At 36.8% G+C, this 19,317-nt stretch overlaps 1 protein-coding gene across 1 annotated transcript; it reads left to right on the plus strand.

The window, feature by feature from the left end:
* Window positions 1-5,225: 5,225 nt before the first annotated feature.
* Window positions 5,226-18,848, plus strand: LOC131786288 (synaptic vesicular amine transporter). Its single transcript, XM_059103323.2, is given in 19 exon segments — window positions 5,226-5,495; window positions 6,786-6,958; window positions 7,670-7,707; window positions 8,044-8,102; window positions 8,678-8,761; window positions 9,389-9,481; window positions 9,924-10,013; window positions 10,600-10,640; window positions 11,169-11,226; window positions 12,224-12,319; window positions 12,977-13,055; window positions 13,967-14,018; window positions 14,981-15,044; window positions 16,097-16,148; window positions 16,863-16,870; window positions 16,873-16,929; window positions 17,529-17,574; window positions 18,275-18,330; window positions 18,333-18,848. Coding segments are annotated over 19 exon segments (1,524 nt in total). The 5' UTR covers window positions 5,226-5,332; the 3' UTR covers window positions 18,548-18,848.
* Window positions 18,849-19,317: the final 469 nt, after the last annotated feature.

Genomic DNA, 19,317 nt, shown 5'->3' on the forward strand with positions numbered 1-19,317 from the left:
TCTCAGACAATCTGACAGTCATTGTTTTAACCACATGAAAAGTAGTCGAAGTAAGGGTCAATAGTCCCACATATAAAAGGTACAACTCCACTACTCAATATTTCAGAGTCAAATCGGTATCAAAACAAAGTTACCTAAACTAGTCAATTTAGTCACATAAATTGGTTAGTGTGTTGAAACTTTTATCAGAAATAGAAATTGAATGATGGTAAATGAGCGAATAAGTTCAACTGATGTCTGAAGAATAAGTTTGGTAACGATGAGAGCACCAAATTTTTTCTCAGAAAATACCGGTTTTTGAGATACCAAATGTATTGGGTATTTCACCATTGACTTTTCAGTGGACTCGTAACTTTAATGTTTATAAAGTAAACTTCATAGATATCAATGATTTCGAGAAAAACTCCTAAGTACTAATGGTTATCGTTTTTCTTTTATCAAGAACAAAGAGGGATTGCTTCTTTTCATCCCATACATTCCTTTATAATGATTATCAGTTTCATACAATACCGTAGAGAATTTGGCCCCTAGAGATGTTTATGATGCTCACAATCGAAAAAAAAAATTATAAGCGCTCAGCTATCTGTAAAAGCTGGAACTCATGTTCACTCAACATTTAGAAAGAAGCAAGCCTGTTCCCTTAGAGATTCAAGGATGAAGTAGAACCAGCTTAAGCTTTGTTTGAGCTGGATAATACACCCTGTATGCTTTTTTGTAAAGGTTCTTTGTAATTAATGAAAGACCAACAACAGCGTATTGCATTCCTAAATCTTAAAGTTGTTTATTTACATAATGCAGAAAGAACTCAATTTATCATAACTAAGTATGTTCTCTCTGTTCAACACCGACCTAGCGTCAAAAAGAGAGGCGTTTCTTCAAAGAAATGAACGCTCTACTGCGTTTTACAGTTATTATGTAATCAATGATATAATGAAAGATTGCAAGAAAATTATATAACAGTTAACCTTTGATGTATATAAAAGATTTAATTCAATTTCTGCTTGTAGTACAATCTACTTTTCAATGCTACGTCAAGTAGAAAGAGTTAAATTTTGGTTTGTAGGATTTTTTTCACCAGATATTACAAACCGATTCTCGATTTGCCAGTAAGTGGAAACACGGTGCTATTAGAAGGTGAAGGGATCGAGGGCATGTCACTGATCATCACGTACAGAAGATCATTCCATTAGCTTTCGAGTCATTCGTTGATTTAGCAGAAAAATAGGCGAACGTGGTCATATTTCAGAGTCACTCAATACTAAAAGACGATTGGCATAGAAATATTTCACCAAACAGCTAAAGAACTGACTAACCTTTTCTTGCAAAAATTGTTCTAATGATATGAAAGTGCGGCAATTAACAAAGACTGCAGCGAAAATGACGTGAAAATTTCTTGATAACTTTATTGATTTGGAGAGGCGAATCATACTTTGTGACAAATATGTGAAATTGACGTGTAGCGATGTTTGAATAGAGGCATTGACGGTTTTTTTTTCTAAGTTGGAGAACAACAAGCTCGCCAGTCTCAACAAGTTCTTATGGACATACTATGATCGCTTTGAAGACCACAAAACTGCCAAAGGAACCTTTACTCTCTTGGACGAAATAAAAGATCGGAATAGAATGGGAAAAAGCTGTTGTTGAGTACAGGAAGGTGAAATAGTCGGCGAAATAGAAGGAGACTGCTCCTATTTTCATCCCAAGTCAAAACATAACAAAACGTAATAATTATAAACAAAAACCGTATGTTGTCAGGTATTAAAAGAAATAAAAAGCAATGTAAAACAGTTGAACACAAAACCTTAAAAAATCGGTTGAGGCAAACAAAATGTCTTGTAAGGGAGTTCAAACGAATTTCTTGAAATATATGAAACTCTAAATTGGTTTTGTCTTGTAAATCATCCAGACTACGAATTCAATTCATTCGACAAAGATCACACCAGTTTGTCAATACTCCATCTCACATTCAAAAGCAAACCTTCCATTATTGTTGTTGAATTTTCGAATAATTGGCTCTGAAACTTCTTTTATCACTCTGGCTCATATGAAATCAGATGTTCTCACTCGTCCTTCACGACAAGCGAGGAGAGCCACGCTAGTGTAAGCGTGAACCTTCAATTTTCAAAATCGCGACTCCAGTAGGAAGTGAAAGTAAATTCGCACCAAGTCAATAAGCAATATCAGTCTTTTACACCATTTGCACGAAATGTAGCGTTCCTTTTGCGACATTGGAAAGTGAGAGAAAAAATAAATCGCGATCTCAAATATATCATTAATTTGGTACGGTCATTGTAAAACTCTCCATTGAAGCTTTTAAGGCCAAATACTTCGTTTTCGAAGCGATGGTACCAAATAACCATGTCATTTTACACAGCTCTGTTGCTAAACTACATTCTGACAGTGGTAATTACTGCTCTCTATCAATAATGGTTTATCGATAGTTTATGTCTATTAAACAGTCGAAGCCTCATGTATTGGAAATATCGACTTGTAGTAAATTAAGCACTTACTTATGAAGTTCTCGTAGAAATCTTCTGGAATCTCTTCCTGGAAACATCCTTCAAGTAAACTGCACGCGCGAAGAGCCACTTTCGCGATTACATCTACGCCGCCAACGAATTATACTATTCCAATATTTAAACTTGTTAACCACAGCAGTACGCCATGTACCTATAGTTAAGCTAATTAATGGCTTCCGTGGACCCACATGGCCCGTGGGAATTGACTGTAAAAGCGTAATGCCTCGAGATTCATTAAGCATGGAATGAATGGTTTAAGTGAGTATAAAACGGAAGTTCATCGTTCACGTCAGGAGTCAAGCAGCCCTCTATGATCGTGGAGGCTTCTTTGAACATGGCGTCTGTCGCTGGAAATATACATTTCAAGATACTTACAAAGAATTAGATGTGAAAGGAAAGGGTTTATCTTTTCGTGTTGTTTAGTAAGCACTGGAAACAACAAAAGAATTAGGAAACATTGATTGGTAATGGCATTCAATCAAACCAATTTGACAAAGTGATCAGGACGTGACCGGCGCCATTCAAAGAGGCCGATGCCAGTTTTAAGAGTGGTCATTTTAAATCACTACACTCATTGCGTCCGGAACTAAAAACGCAACTGAAAGTTAGATGGCAATTAAAAAGAATGAAATTCTTCGACAATATCTATTTGACGCCATAACGAAAGAACTATGGAGTTAAGAGAGAAGTTTCATGTTGCTAGAACGGTTGGGAATGTTATAGTCTCTGCCGTAAAATGGCAACGGGAAAAACAGACTTTTGCACTTTAAAATGCATTTAAACTTACCTTAAAGGCGGATGCCAACTCATTTCAAATCTTTTCACTCTGAGTGGAAGAGGCTCCCGCCAACACGACACGTGTTTGTCGTATTATTGAAGTTACGTAAGTCATCGTCCACCATTTGTTAAGTTTCATTACCTCTTGACCTGTTCTTTTTCTCTTGGGTCTCATTTTGAGCCTACTGACCGCCCGTCATTCTCATAGTCGACGTTCTATCTGTTTCTTGGCAGCTATTTTGTACAGTTTGATGTTTGTCTTCGGGGATGTATACTGCTGCAAAGAGTTGCGGCGGTTCCCATCCCTCCTCGATAAAATTGTTTGTTTAGCGAAATAAGCTAAGATACCTTATGAGTCATTCTTGACTCCATTAAACATCATAAAATAAGCTGAATTACACACGCAATTTGATTGGTTCTTACCTATGATCTATTGGAGAACAAACGCAGAGATGACGTCACCATTAATATCACTTTGCTTCTTCATAATAATATATAAAACAAATAGACTCGATGTTGCCATGTGTCTGTTCAGCAACAGAGAACAGCAGACGTCAAAATGTGATAGGAACATCAGTGACATACCCAGCTACTCCTCGTGTGCCACTTTCTAGTCCTTACCACGTTTTTACGTCATCTGCGATCTGTTACTGAACAGAAGTACGAAAACATGGAATATATTTGTTAATTCAAATACTTTTTAACTGTGAAAAACGACATACTTGACAAATGTTGCGCTCCACGTGGTCTCACGTTTCCATTAAGAACATCAACAGTCAGGAATCTACTCCGATTCCCTTCCGTGCGGTCCCTTCAACCAAGAGCAGGTATGGCGTGGTCTTCTTCAAAACCTGGTGATACCTTTATACAATTCACCTGTTCTGCACTGAAGATACCAGACTCCAGCTTAATATCACTCTCGCTTTCATCTCAAGTACATAGATTTAAAATTTTTGCGTATTTTTTTCAGCTAAATCTGTTCGAGGCTCTTACGGTCAATCTAGATCCATTTTCCCAATACGAGAAGTTTTTTTCATAATTCTTCCGCTGCTCTCCTACCAAGTTTTTTGTTTTGTTTTGTTTTTTTCGTTTATCTTTTTTCAATCCTAATTCCAGTATTTTTGGGAGGAAAAGAGAAATTGGGGTTAATCATAAACCCAGCAGATGAGAAAATTTGTCACGCAATCTTCAGAGTTTCCCTGATCAGTCAGAGCTTCCATTTCATTAAATTAATGGATATAGCGGCCCCAGAAATTTGAATGTTTTTTCTTGTTCAATATCTTTGCCTTGACGATTTCAACTCAATAAAATCCAAACCACTTGAGCAGTAACTCGATTAAATCACCTAGGCATAAACTATCAGAGCTAAATACAAGCTGTATGATCTAATACCGGTTCTTATCTTTCCATTTCCTTTGCTCTCTACATGCAATAGGCCAACAGTCGCTTGCGGTGTACCTGTGCTGTCTATAAATTCACCAAAAACGAAGCGATTTTCGATGTGTTCGATTACCGGAAATTTTCTCATTCATTGGTGGGGAAGAAAGGCAAAAAAAGAGAAAGTATGCTTCGTTCAGGAAGAAATCGTGACCCCGATGGCGACCTCCGAGATACTCACAGACTATACCCATTGAAACCGATAAATATTAATTCTTCAGATATAGCTTCTGTCATCACTGGCTTAGGTTCTCTCTCTTGCTACGACTCTGCTAAAATTCGATTTCAAGCCAGGATCAAACTTTGCTTCATACCTTTTGTAATTTTAAGTTAGATCCAGCTCTTTTCTGATTGAATTTTCCTCAGAGATTTGTCATCTGTAGCTTAATCTTACTTATTACTTGCTTGAGTTTAGCGATAGTTTAGCCCATACCCAGTCCTTTTCAGTCGTTCCAACATATTTTCCGTCATTCCTTGCGAGATGAAGCACGTATTAACTTTGCTGACTCAGTGTTGTGTCAGTGAAGTTGATATGAGAGAAGAAAAACTTCAATAAAACTAAAATAATTCTCGAATGCACTCCTTTCTCTTGACCAAACATGACAGAGAGTCAGGAATGTGATGACCAGATGTTAATCGAGGACGACGGGCTTCGCTGTGTGGTCAAAATGGAACCTGAAACAAGGGAGATTTCAAAGAGAATCATCTTGTTAATAGCGTGCTTGAGTGCTCTGTGTGACTGCCTCCTGTTGTCTGTAATCGGTATTTATGGACAGTTTATTTTTTGGTTATTTTCTACCTCTTTCATCAACTCATTAACGCGTAATTTTGGCGGGCGTGCTTAGTATTTTGATTTTAACGACACTGGTAGGCTGGGGAGAGAAAGAAATTTGTACCGAGGGGGCGGTCGACGATCAAAAATAAGGAGAGGGGGGGGGGTGGGGGTGGGGAAGTGAAGATTACCCATGCCTGAAGTCATTGTGATTTTGCAAGACTCCGTTTGTGGGCGAACAGACGTGTGTTTTTTTTTTGTCAGAAGACAGTGCTTCCGGTTTGTAATGTAACTTATTTTGATTGGTTTATGGCTAATTTCCAGAAATGCAGTGATGCACAACTAATTATGGGGTGTTTTGCTTTTCAACAGTCTCTTCAGGCAGGCATCTTCTTGCCTTTCCTCCACCCCCTACCCCTCCACCTACTGTCCACTCTAACTCCAAACCAAACATGGCCAGTTGGATAAATGATTGGGAGCTTATAACATTGGCTGGTGCTAATAAGATGCCTGTACTGTAGGCTACTCATAATGCTGAGGAAGGGGTTTGTTCAGCTTACATGTTTCCTTACTTTCCTAATTTTTAATCTGGCCCTCAGAGGTGATTTACATGTAAGTTCTCCTTGGGACTCCAATATGTTATTATGTTTAAGGTAATGAGAACAAGTAAGCTTATCATCTAGAGGATGTTCTCTTGATATGATCCCTAATTCCTCTGTCTTACTTAAAAGAAACTTATTTAGCTGTTCCCCAGAGAACACTAAAAGATCACAATAATAATTTTTTTAAAAATTTTTTAGTTTTTTTTTAAGTTTAGCCAGTGAGCTACACTTCTGCAAACGGGAAGTTGTATCACACATTGTATTTCTCAAACAGTAAAAAACACATTGCTACTGGTATGAAAAGGTGCAGTTGGTTGTGTTAACAAAACTCCCTAATGAATTGTGTGTTAGTCACACTAACTAGGTAGGAGAAATAAAAAAAGTTGTACAACTACCTGTTTGCAGAAGTGCAGCTTCTTGGCATAACTTAACAAAAAGTCATTTCTGTGACTCCCCAGAAATAAATTCATAAAATGTTATCACATAAAGGAAAGGGCATGGTTTTGAACTTGCTTGGCTCTATGGGATTAGGGAGCCTTTCTTGATTTCTGCTGTGGCTTATGCCTTTGAAAAATAACTTGCACTGTTACGAGAAACTCTTTCAAATTTCACACTTTCCTGAGATTGCAAAAATATTTGGATTCATTACTTATGGTTATGTGTTTTGTCTTTCTGCAGTACCAATTATACCAGTATATTTGGATGTAACTGAAATACCAACAACTAGACCACAGATTGCTGCCAACTCAACAAGCAACAAAACATTTGCAACTGTTTCCCCACCAACAGTAATAGATTCATCCATGGATCTCAAAATTGGGGTTCTATTTGCATCCAAAGCCTTTGTTCAGGTTTGTTCTTTCGATTTTAATTGAAGTTGTAGAGAGTACCTTAGTACCTAATCCTTTATCCTGAATATCAACTCTTTTCTATGGTAAATGCTTTCCAAAATAGCAAAGTTACTAAATTACAATATGGGATTAAACACAATATTTGTTTTAAATTGCAATGTTTCGGGGTAACCATTAAATAGTCTTCCACACTGTTGCAGCAGTGATCTCAAGATCTCATTGATAATTCTCTCTACTGTCTGCTGTACAGTTCTTAAAATATTAGTTTGAGGAATGTTGGTATTGGATCAATTAATAATCTCTAATTTATATTTTTCTTTATTCTCATTACTTGTCTACTTGACAAGGTATCAATATTATAAGGAGAAATTCTGTCATGGTCACCCATGGGACATTAAGGGTTTAAAGACCCGTATCCATTAAACATGACTAATGCATTTTGAGAACCTCCCTAACACATTGCTGCAGAAAGCCATTAATCCTAAATATTTTTTATTATGTGGTGTTATTCTGTGAGACCAAAAAATCAATTTTATTCAGTTAGTAACAAGAATGTAAAGTGCAAATCTAAATTTATTTTCTGTCATTTTATGGATGCTATTAATTTAGCTGAATTTAGTAAATAAGATACCGTAGATATTAAACAGCATGTTTTGCCAAGAAGATCATCTTGAACCATTCAATAATAATTTTACCTGTACTATCTTACAGATTATGGTGAATCCAGCTGCAGGGCATCTAACAGAAAGGTATAAGGAAACTGGTTAAAAAAATTAATTATGATTTTATTATTAAGTTTCATAATTTTCAATAATGTGATTACATTGTGTAGGTATCACCTTACTCACACTTTTGAAAAAAGGTTCAGGTTTTCTCCAAAGCCTGATTGGATTCATTCAATTAACCTCTCAAAGGAATTCACTTCACTTTTATACGAAAGAAAGTTTCTTCATTCAGAGGTGATAACAGCTCTGTTTCAAAACTGAGAGGAAATTCTTGCACATAATGATTAAAAATTGTGGAAATGTACACCCTTTGATTCAAATGGTTAATTATAAGTTACCTGTTATAATTTTAATTTGCAGAGTGGGTTACAGCATCCCATTATACAGTGGTTTTTGTGTCTTATTTGTATCAACTCTGGGTAATAACTATATTCTGGAGTTTTACTTAGTACATGTACTAGCTCATGTGAGCAACCCATAAATATGAATATTAATGCAAGCAGACATATATCCTAATACCCCATTCTCACCGGCAAAACATGTTTGGTGAAACTGGGTTTGGCTGATCAAGAATCAGAAACAGAGATCTGAAAAACTGAATTTTTCATAGGTTGCAATACATGTAGTCGCTGAATTTTATTTTCAATGTGTTCAATTTTAAGTCAATCAAGATCAGTTTAAAGAGCTACTATGAAGAAAATAATTTTTATTTTACTGCGTTTGACAAAACAGCCTTTAAAAAATGTGTTTACAAGCTTTGGTGTGATCACTGTATTACACTATTTGCATTTCCTTTTTGTGTGTGGTTTTACATGTACGTGGTGTAAATTCAAATCATTTTGATTGCCAATTTAGTATTTGTCCACCACAGGTAAAGGTAAACTGTCTTATGATCTACTGCAGATGTCTGTTGCGATTTGATTCACTCATTTGGGTTGTGTAGATTTGTCAAAGTATGTATCCCTTGCCATAAGGATTTTTCTTTTGCATTTAGTGTATGGCTTTGCATCAGGATATTGGCTTCTCTTTGTAGCAAGGGCCATTCAGGGGTTAGGATCTTCTTTTGTTCTCATTTCTAGTAAGTGATTGTGTACTGTAAGTAATTTTATTGTCTACTAAAGCAGTAGACTGCACTTTCTATCGGTTTATTGGGCCAGGCAGTATAACCTATGCAGGAGCTTGGGAGAACACTGTCTAGAAAAGTTTGTTTATCACAAGCAGGAGGCAGGTGATTTACAAACTCCCTCATGTTGTCTCAACATTCCAAGTGGCTTATTACATTGGTGAACCCATGGAAAGTGCAATCTTGCTCTTCTGAAATACATTTACAACAAAAACCAATTACATTTTAATTTTCTAGGTTTTAGACTAATCCAGTCAGTTGGAGTATATCAGTTATTTCAGAAAAGTTGAAGAAGCTTTGCCAGTAGTAGAAGCAGTTTCCTCACCTTTTTTTGTTGTTTCTTTTTATTGGTCAACAGCACATAATTATTTTCTGATGACTGTGAGTGTTAAAAATTGAAACTGAAAAGTATGTTCCACCTGCTAAAAATGGATATCTGTACAGTACTTTTGGCATTATAAAAATAACTAAGAACCTTAATGACAAAGGAAGAGTTTTTTATGAAACTAGTAGGGCTTAATCTATGGTTATGAAGCTGTTTGCTTGTCTAAAGTTTTGTTTGTTTGACTGAAATTTTTTAAGGTTTAGCAATGCTTGCAGCTGCCCACCCTGATGATAATGAACGTGGGACAGCAATAGGTATAGCAATGGGAGTGACAGGTCTTGGTGTCCTAGGTATGTATTAGTGAACTAGTAAAGCTATTGATTATGTTGTTAAAGACTGTTTCCCTGAAGTTTTCTAAATCATTTCTCTGTTAGAGGAATGCTGGTGGACCGTGATGATTTGGGCTTCTTTAATTTTTCTCTCCAGTGTGACGATTCTTATAAATTAGATGTTTATTCTTCTGGTAAACAGTGGTCATGTTGCCATGGTATTATGTAGTAACAGTGTGATCATAGCTAAGCAGTGCACATTGATACAACAACATATTCTTAACTGATATGGGGGATCCTATAAATCTGTCTAAAGCATAAGGAAATATATTAGTATGGCAGTAACCCTTTTACTCCCAAGATCTGATTGACCAAACATTAAATTCTAGGGAACATGGTGAGTGCTAATAGTCCTAGCTCTTCTTTGGTTTTATGACTGAAAATGTTCTCTTTGCATTTGTAGCTGGGCCCCCCTTTGGAGGATTGTTTTACAGTATTGGAGGCAAGGGCCTTCCATTCTTCATACTTGCTGGTTTCATTTTTTTAACATTTGGTTAGTATAATTATGTTTTTATTGATGGTTCCCGTCATTTTTAAATTGTTTTATTATGAACATAACCTAGTTCTGGGAGGGTCACTTTTATAACTTCCCCCTTGTGACAAGTAACCCTTAAATAAGAGGAAATTGTTAGTCCAAGGTTACAATTTGTGCCCAACAAAATCAAGGCAGTATATAATCATGAAATATCTTATCTATTTGGAAAATTGATATTAGAGTATGAGACTATTAATGTAAAGGTTGTTTGTATCACTAATAGGTTAGTAAACCTACATTCTGATATAGAAATTTTCTATACTGCATTTTGAATTATCAGTTTAATAGATTACTTACTTCTTGATGAAATATGTGTTGTTTGGCTAGGTGTGGGTGGTTAAAGCAGAAGAAATGAATATGTTTAGTCTTATCATAATTCAATTTTCATTTGTCACTGTGAGACATATTCTAATTAAATTGTGGATTTTTTATATAGTAAGCAGTACTCTTGAATTTAATCCCAGAAAAAATAATTTTAAAAAATTAGCAGAGTGGTCTATAAACATCCAATGTTTAGTTAACTTTAATTATTTTCTTTCCTTAGTATTGGTGGTTATTAGTCAGAAGCCAGTTATGCCAAAAGATGTAAGTTATGATGAAATTCATCATTCATGCAGAAGTATTCTTGATAATAGGCATAGTATCTTTATCTACGCATTGAACAGAGCCTGATATAGTTAAATGGTTCTTGGAAATGGATGCTTATGAGGAATATTCAGGACCAAAAAGTAGGGGTTACACTAATCTAATGTATGTGAATGATACTCAAATCTTTAAAAAAAGACCAAGTGATGTGAACTTTTGTTTTATTGCTTGACAAACTCAGTAAAACCCAAAGGACTTCGACCTTTTGATAAATTGGATATTGTAGATTTTTACAAATTATGGAAATAGCAAAAAAAAAATTTTTCTTAATTGAAACTGATTAAAAAAACAATATCAATAACATTATTTTCAATGATAGCTGATAAAGCTGTCTTTAACCATGTTTGGAAGTTTCTTAGTGCTGATATTTCAACAATTATGACAAGTAAATCTTCCTCTCCTGAAAACAAATGCTGAAGTTATTTTACAACAGTAAAAATTTGATTTAAAGTAGATGTTTATTTGTAGACAGTAAAACCCACCCTCAAGGACTTGTTGTCAGATCCTTACATTCTGATTGCCAGTGGTAAGTTGGGTTAAGGAAATGTGTTACTTGTAGTTTGAAGGAGGCCAGTAGGGATTTTTTTCAAAACTGAGCCTCTGATTGATTAAGAAAACTTCAAAATGCTAGCATCGAGTTTTCACCTCTCCTCACCTACAGTTTTAATTACAACAATCGCCATTAAGTTTTGAAATGTGTGACTCACAACACTGAAGTTTAGAATGCATGGGGATAAAGAAATAATGGTAGTTTTATTTTCACTAACTGGCCACAAGAGTTATAAAATAATCCTTTTCTTATTTTTATTCTATGAGATCTGAAAGCAATATATCAGTAGCACATAAGTTTGACAGTTTATGTGTCTGCCAAGTAAAGTTTTCTTTCCTCAAATTGTACCAAATGACTCTCTTCATCATATGGACTGGTACATCATTTTGCCAGTACTCTTTGCATGTTTTAAAGTATGCTCTCAAAATTCTGAATTGTGTGATTCAGAAAGCAGAGTGTAAGAAGCATACCAGTAGTTTTACTATCACTAACCAGCTGAAAAAGAGTTACCAATCTGTCAGTGACTAATTTTATTCAATGGAATGTGACAGCAGGACATTAAACCTAATACCCCTAAGAGTGAATAGCATCTAATATCTACTTACAATATCACCACCTAATCCAATATTAAGGTAATGAGAGTAAAGGAAATGGTTGCCAACTAGAGAAGCTCTGGATTATGAAGCAAATTCTCCTCACCAGTACCTTAGGAAATGTATAGGCAACAGTATGAAGAATATGCATACTGATGTTAGGGTGGGAAGGGATAAAGCACAAAAATTAGTTGTAGACATTTTACATCATCTACCCTTTAACTGTTGAAGAGTATGCACCCAATTTCTGGATATCAAACTGAGGAACCAAATTGTTTGATCCTAATGACCATTATGTCAAATTTCCCAATTTTAACTATGTAAGATGTTCTTGAGAATTTTGGTTATGAATGTGATTATGACATGTTATCCGTTGGTAGGTGCTGTATGTTTCTGCAACATGTCATTTGCTCTGTTAGAACCAACGTTACCAATATGGCTATTAAAAACTATGGATGCCAAGAAATGGCAGATAGGTAAGGAAATGAAGTTACAGTTAACCCCTTCCCTTGCTTGGGGGTGGGGCATATAAATTTCTAGGACCTGCAAATAAGGGGGCTAAAGGAGATGAAGGCTTTTTAGAAATGGGGGACTCCTTATTGAGGGAATTTTACCAAGTGCCAAAGTGTGAGACAGTATTCTCCTTCTGCACTGTTAACCAGGTTTTACAAATAACCAGTGCCCATCTTTGGTTTATGTGATCAGTAAAGAAAGTGTGCTATTAAATTTAACAGGTGTAAATTAAGAAGTCTGTTGGAAGTGAGATAAAAGATAGCCCAATATGTCTGAACCTGTGTAGCCCAGCTGCTTTTCTTACTGACTGTCCTTTTATAGCTTGACTTCATCTGGTTGACTTTTTTTTTTCTTTGAATAACACTGCCGAACAGAAGAGTTTTTCCGTTGTTGCAAGTAAACTTCATTTAAACTGTGGCCAGGAAAAGGAAGTTTATGGTTTCACATTTTTTTTTTTCTTGAAAGTTTGCCATTATAACCCTTTATTTCATATACAAGAGCCAGCTCTCCTTAGCTTGGTCCAAAATTTTGTAATATTTGCCATTGGGAATGAATGGAAGTTGTGTGTAATCAATCTGAAAATGATCTATTTAAAAAATTTATGGTTTTTCATTTTACAGGTCTTATTTTCCTGCCCTCTACTGGAGCATACCTTATAGCAACACCACTCTTAGGAAAACTGGGCAATATCATCGGCAGGTCTGTAGGAGTGATGCTCTATGTTTGAGTACTTGTACATGAGGTTTCAGATTGCTTTGTCATAACTTGATTTCAGAAAAAGTTGTTAGGGAGATCAAACTTCTGACTTATAATGCTAATAGGACCGAGTGGAGTCCAATTTGGTCCGTAATCGTAGCAGTGATTAACCAAATTTGATGACAGCTAAGCGGGAGTCCTGATTTTTCAATAATGAGTATGACAGAAAGTCCTTTTAGCAATCAATAATAATTGTTACAATTTCCAAAAACAACAAATACTTTTAGGACAAATATGTTCAGTGGAGACAATGTCTAAGTAAGAAATTCCTCAACTTTGGAAATTCTACAATTTTTTTAAGATAAGTGCTTGTTGTTATGGTTATTATTATCAATTCTGTGATTGGAGGATTTGACTGACAGGACTGTCAGCCAACTGTCGATTACGCTGTCGGATTACAACTCTAGAGAATGATTAGTGAACAATAAAGCAGCTAATGCACCAATCACATTCGAGGAAATTGTAATGGTTATGGTTAAATAAATGAATGAGAGTGATATTGGCAGTAATGAACACTACTGAAGCAGCAGTGAACATAAAGCTTCAGGTTCATAGTGAACCAGTTAAATGCCCAGCTCCCAGTTGGTAGAGCACTACACCGGTATCGCAGAGGTCGTGGGTTCAAATCCCGAATTTTTTCAGACTTTATTTACTGCTTAAGTAGAGTTTATTACTGTAAAGATCACCCTCATTCATTTAACATATTTTATTCTGGACGATCACTTAGGTTAAAATGGAAAAATTGTGAGCTGCGGAAAGACGGTGAATGGTAAAATTGTGTGTTAAAATCTAACACCTTGAAACAAGTGTTATCTTAACTCAGGAGTGAATTTCTCCTGTTTTTTCTATTTTAGGTGGCTTGCATCTCTGATTGGACTTGTGTTGGTTGCTGTTAGTTTATTTGTGGTGAGTATTTCCTTTCCAATTTAATTCAAAGCTTCAAAGTTACCAGGCATGCTACTGTCGCATTTAGCAGCCTGAGCCTTTTTCTGTACTACTTTCAGATGATCTGTACTTTCTGGTTTCTAAATGGTGTACTGAGTATAGGCTTTTCGAATTGAGTAAAGACAAACGTGAGAAGAATCTCACTGAAAAGTGGATATGGCAGGCACAACCTAGCCTCTTTCTTGCCGATCGTGTGGAGTCTTCATCCGAAAAATTCCTGCAGGGAAAAAATCCTGCAAAATAAAACACCACAAAACCTTTACCTCTACCTGCAAACTAGGCAGGGAATTTTTAGAGAATTTTTCGTTCAATTTGTTGTCGGTGTTATTACCCTCTAAGATTGTTAAGCTGGAATTGAGTGATATTAATCTGATGGTTAACGAGCAAGCTCTTTCGCAGGGTGATTCATTCTCACCTCTCCCCCGTGAGGAGAGCCAGAAGGAAAGTCAGAAGCATATAACTCAGAATAGGTTATATACTTCTGGTGGTATAGAGCGTGTTGTAAATCATCAAGTGAAGGAAGGTGATGTGCTGTGCTTCGTTCTTTTTTACTTGTTCATCTTCTTGAACAGAAAGATCGCCAGCAAGTTGGCAAGTAGCAGAAATTTCGGTTATTACGACCCGTACACTTTTGTTTCTGCAGAAATTAAAATATCGAACATCCGCTTGATAGCACTCACAAAAGCTTTCGTGCTTCACCGATAGTATTGATAAGCGGCGGTTTCCTGTTTCATGGATCGTCGCTTGCGAGACTCCACAATGTCCTGTAGAGTGCCAACACCTTCATGAGATTAATCATTTCATCAAGGAATTTCCTTAAGTGAGGGCAGATTTTCCTTGTCACGGAATGGACAGTAATTAACATAAACACATAACTGATGCTTTCCCATCATCTGTTCTGTATTTTTACACATTGTTCATAGGTTCCGGTTGCGAAGACCCTGGCTGTTCTTGTAGCCCCACTGTTTGCCCTGGGCTTTTGTATCGGTGAGTTAAGGCCGGATGTGATTCAGTTCATTTTTTACCTTTTATGTTTTCCATGTTCCGCCTTTTCTCAAAAGGGAGTTTGTGCGGAAGTTCAAAACACGGCAGGTGGTAATATTAGGGACTTCGAAAAAAACCCATCTTGCCCTGAAGATATCAAGTTTTACTTCCGAAAGAGAGGGAAACATACGTTTTTTCAGTGCAGGTTTGTTTTCAGTCATCAGCAACTTCAATTTTCTATTTTTTCCGACATGATACAAATTTAGATAAGGACGTAGAGCAACTTAAAGGCGGACCTACCAGTGAGAGGATCTGTTCTCGATCAATATTCCATCGTGGGTTATTTTTGTACTCAGTTAAACTAATCGCTGTTTTCATTATAGATTTTTATCGCCTTGTGAGCACGAGATATGATCTTTGTCATTAGTTACCATCGGTGAAGGGTAATTTAATGGAGGTTAAGTGTGCAGTGAAGTGATTCAAGAGGAACCCTGCTGTGATGTGATTCGACCATGGCACGCAACTTTGTGGACAAGCGGAGAAAATATTAAACTTTCAGTCTTAACAAGGACAGACTTTTTCGTAACCAAGCACTATTTTATGCAGTGGATTGTAATGAGGTTGCTTCAGTTAGAACCTGCCACTGTGGAGAAGGATTTTTTGCTTAATTTTTGTTGTTATTGGTTTTGGCTCAGTGGGTTTCGTGGGTGTCTATTACTAAGTTGTGACACGCAACTAAATCATTCATGACAGTGTACTTCAAATTCAACAAAATGAATACTCTCAAGACTATTTAAGATAATTACCGAAGTCAAAGTTGTTATTTAAAGATGTCATAATTTGTGAGTGTGCGTGTATTTGTGTGTGTCAAGCAGAGTAACTTAACAAAGGAGTTTAAAAACAAAGCCTATTATTAGTGTCGTGGCAATGGATGTGAGTTAAGGAGAACTGCGGTGGCATCGCCTGGGGCTGGTGCCTTTTAATAGCTTAATTACTGAATAGACAGTACTCTTTTGTAATGTAAACGAAACCTCTCATTACTTGATGGTGTGTAGGAATGGTTGATGCATCCATGGCTGCCACCTTGGCCTACCTTGTGGACATCAGGTAAGTGTTAATGGGATCGTTAATGATTTCATCTCCTTGTTTTTGTGTGACTGCAAGTAGATACAACCGAGAGGGCGATACACTTAAGACTTAGAAGGTCAACTCGTCTAACGTCTCCCCGCCCCTACCCCCTAGCGTTTCCCGCCCCTAATCACTCCCCCATCCCTGTAACACATTCGTGTGCCCCAAAAAACGGATGAAGAGTATTTCTAAGACATGGCTTTCTTCATGCCTTGGATAAGTTACTGTGATTTGTTTTTAAACGTTGGTTGTTGAAATGTTTTTGTTCTTTTATTGCCTTGAGCCGTTTGGCCCATGTTTGCAAATTGGTGTGCTTTCTTTAGCTACTTACATGATTACTGATACCCTGAGCCATATTTGAGCGACATTTTTAAATCAGGTGATAATGTAAAAGGCACCATTTTAACCATAAGATAACCTTAACCTCTGTTTCCCCTGACCACATTTGCTAAAGCACCTTTACATTGCCTCTTTTAAAGTTACCCACCCGAGATTACTTGCCATTAGGTGATAACTGTACTTGTGCATACTGAGCGTTTTTTCGGAATGAATTCTAAACCCAGATTTAAATTTTTGTACTTTTATTCCTGAAACTGAACGTCTGTAAACGACTTTTGGTACAGTTCTGTTTTCACTATTACTAAAGACATTGAGTTTTTACCTTAATCAGCAGTGCTATTTTCTCCCCTTCAGACACGCCTCTGATATGGCGCTGTATTTGCTATTGAAGATTTTGCGGCCTCAGTCGGTTTCGCCTTTGGTATGTGTGTTTAGTTCCTTGCTAAACCAATAAACATGCACTAACATATTGAATGCACTTTTCATCGTCCTGAAGTCCATGATAATTCTTGTCTCGTATACGAATCTATATATAATTGAAATTTAAGAAGGAGGAAATCCTAAATGATTTTACCTGTTTTTCAAGTGTACTGTTTCCGATTGGCCGTACATCAGGGTTTCAAAAAATTTTGCATAAGCGATTGTCGATGTTGTAATGGGCGGTTGTATTCAGGAAAGGAGTCGTAAGGCGAAAGCAAAACACAAGAACTTGCTAGTATGCTAAACAGATGGCAGTGAGTTGTCATTTAGGCTACGGGAGACCGTCGGTGGTTGGCTTTTGTTGAATCGTCTGCCCTACATTGACTTTTTTTTACGTGCTTTGACATTTGCATCTGCGTCAGTTCTCTGCACGCTGGACAAGTTCACGTTAGGTTTCGTAAAAGTGTTATCCGTGAAACTTTTTCCACTTTAGTCAGTTAAGGGTAAGCGTGAGTTGTTTTAACATGTATGTGTTTCATAAAAATGTTATCTATTTTCACTAATGACCTTGAAGTAATCGACATGTAACTTGATTTTTAGGACCACTTCTTGGAGGAATAATTGTATCTGAAGGAAGTTTTCAATGGTAGGTAACTGTTTCAGTTCTAGTGGCGAAATTCTACCGTATTATGTGATCGTAAAAAGCTCAGTTTCCGGTGACTGGGGTTCTGAAAACCACGAATACCTGAACATCATGAACCTCCCTCTTATGAGGACTAAAGAAATAAAGTTAAATGCGAAAAGAAAAAAATTTTTTTGCTTTCCTTTTTAAGGCTCCTCACTTACAAAGTCAGACTATTTTCGCTAAACACTATCAGGGAGCATTACAATTTTCGTTTCTCCGACAGTTCCGCAACGAGTTGTTCACACAATATTCGGGAAACGACTTAAGGTTTCTAAATTCTATGCCAAACTACACGAAAGCTGTCAATTCTTGTACTAAACCAGTGGAGTTAAATTAGGATATATAGCCAACTGCCCATCACCTACATACTACCTGTTCAAAACATTATTTATCCCCGAAAAAGTTGACGCTATTTCGTCCTCTGCATCGCGGCTGTTGCTTGTTTCTTGTTTCCCGTTTACTCTGAACCGTGGGCACTGAAATTTTCCAGCGAACTTTACATTCGCTGCTTCAGGGTCAGACCAAAGCGAAGATGACTGCTTTTACAACCGTTTCGGTGAATGACATGGAAACGAAAAAAGGTAGAGCCCAGGATATATTACACAGAAATACCTCGATTAGTTTATCAAGAATGTGTCTCTTTTATCGCTTGTTCTTTCAGGCTTCTGCGTGGATTAGCGATTCTGAATCTTTTCTTTGCTCCACTCCTTGTGTTTTTGAGAACCCACCAGCCAAACATCAATTAGTGCAGAATGAGGACACAGAAGGTAGAATTGACAGACATGTTACAATTGTGGTATTTATTGTATCCCAGATGTCGTTTGAAATAACTCGGCAGCGTCTTCCTTGTGGCGTTTTAAGGTATTTTGAGCCGATCATAGAAAATCTCCCTTACCTAGAACGAAGCCTTGAAACTAAAACAAAAAAAATGTAACGGAAGAGGCACATCCAAGGATGGTTCAGGATAAAAAAGAAAGGTTAGTACGGATTGCAATTTTGACTTTTCGAAAATTTTGGCTAATTGGACCCTATTCCTTTGAAATCCATGGCCAGATTTCAAAACCACGTTTGTGTGGGTTCAAGAAACCAAAGGTTCAGTTTGGAAGAAACTTGCGTTTGTCTAATAGGGACACAAACTTCCTCTGACTGTTATAACAAGAGCAATTTCTAATTGAGTGTTGAAAGTAAATTTGGGATTGCTTTGGTTTTGCTTTACGTCCCTCGGTGATTGGTCCCAGAAAACCCGCGCCACTCTCTCAACCAATCAGATGCAAAACTAAAGCCAATCACGACCTGATCACCCCGCGCTTTAGGCTGTTTGCTTGGTGTTTCTGAGTTTTCATTGGTTCTTTCGGATATTCTGCTTTCTTCTGATTGGCCATTGCGATTTCTTGGTTTTGATTTCACGATACTTAATCGAAAAAGCGCCGCTCTTTGGAGTTTGAGATTTACGGTGTAGAGTTACAGTGAATAACGGAATTTAGTCCATAATTTTCTGGCAACATGTCTTAGTTACTGGATCCCTTTCACGTTTATTCAATCGAATTGAATGACTATTCTGTAATTCAGTCAAAACTAAGTCACAAGTCGTCACAACGGCAAATTAGATAATAACGAAGTACATTAAAGACTGTAATGAAAACCTTAAGTCGTGATGGAATTAAAAAACAACTCACAAAGCTCTTATAATCGAGGTGTTGTTAC

Source organism: Pocillopora verrucosa, chromosome 1 (genome assembly GCF_036669915.1).
Source record: "Pocillopora verrucosa isolate sample1 chromosome 1, ASM3666991v2, whole genome shotgun sequence".
Classification (NCBI taxonomy): domain Eukaryota; kingdom Metazoa; phylum Cnidaria; class Anthozoa; order Scleractinia; family Pocilloporidae; genus Pocillopora; species Pocillopora verrucosa.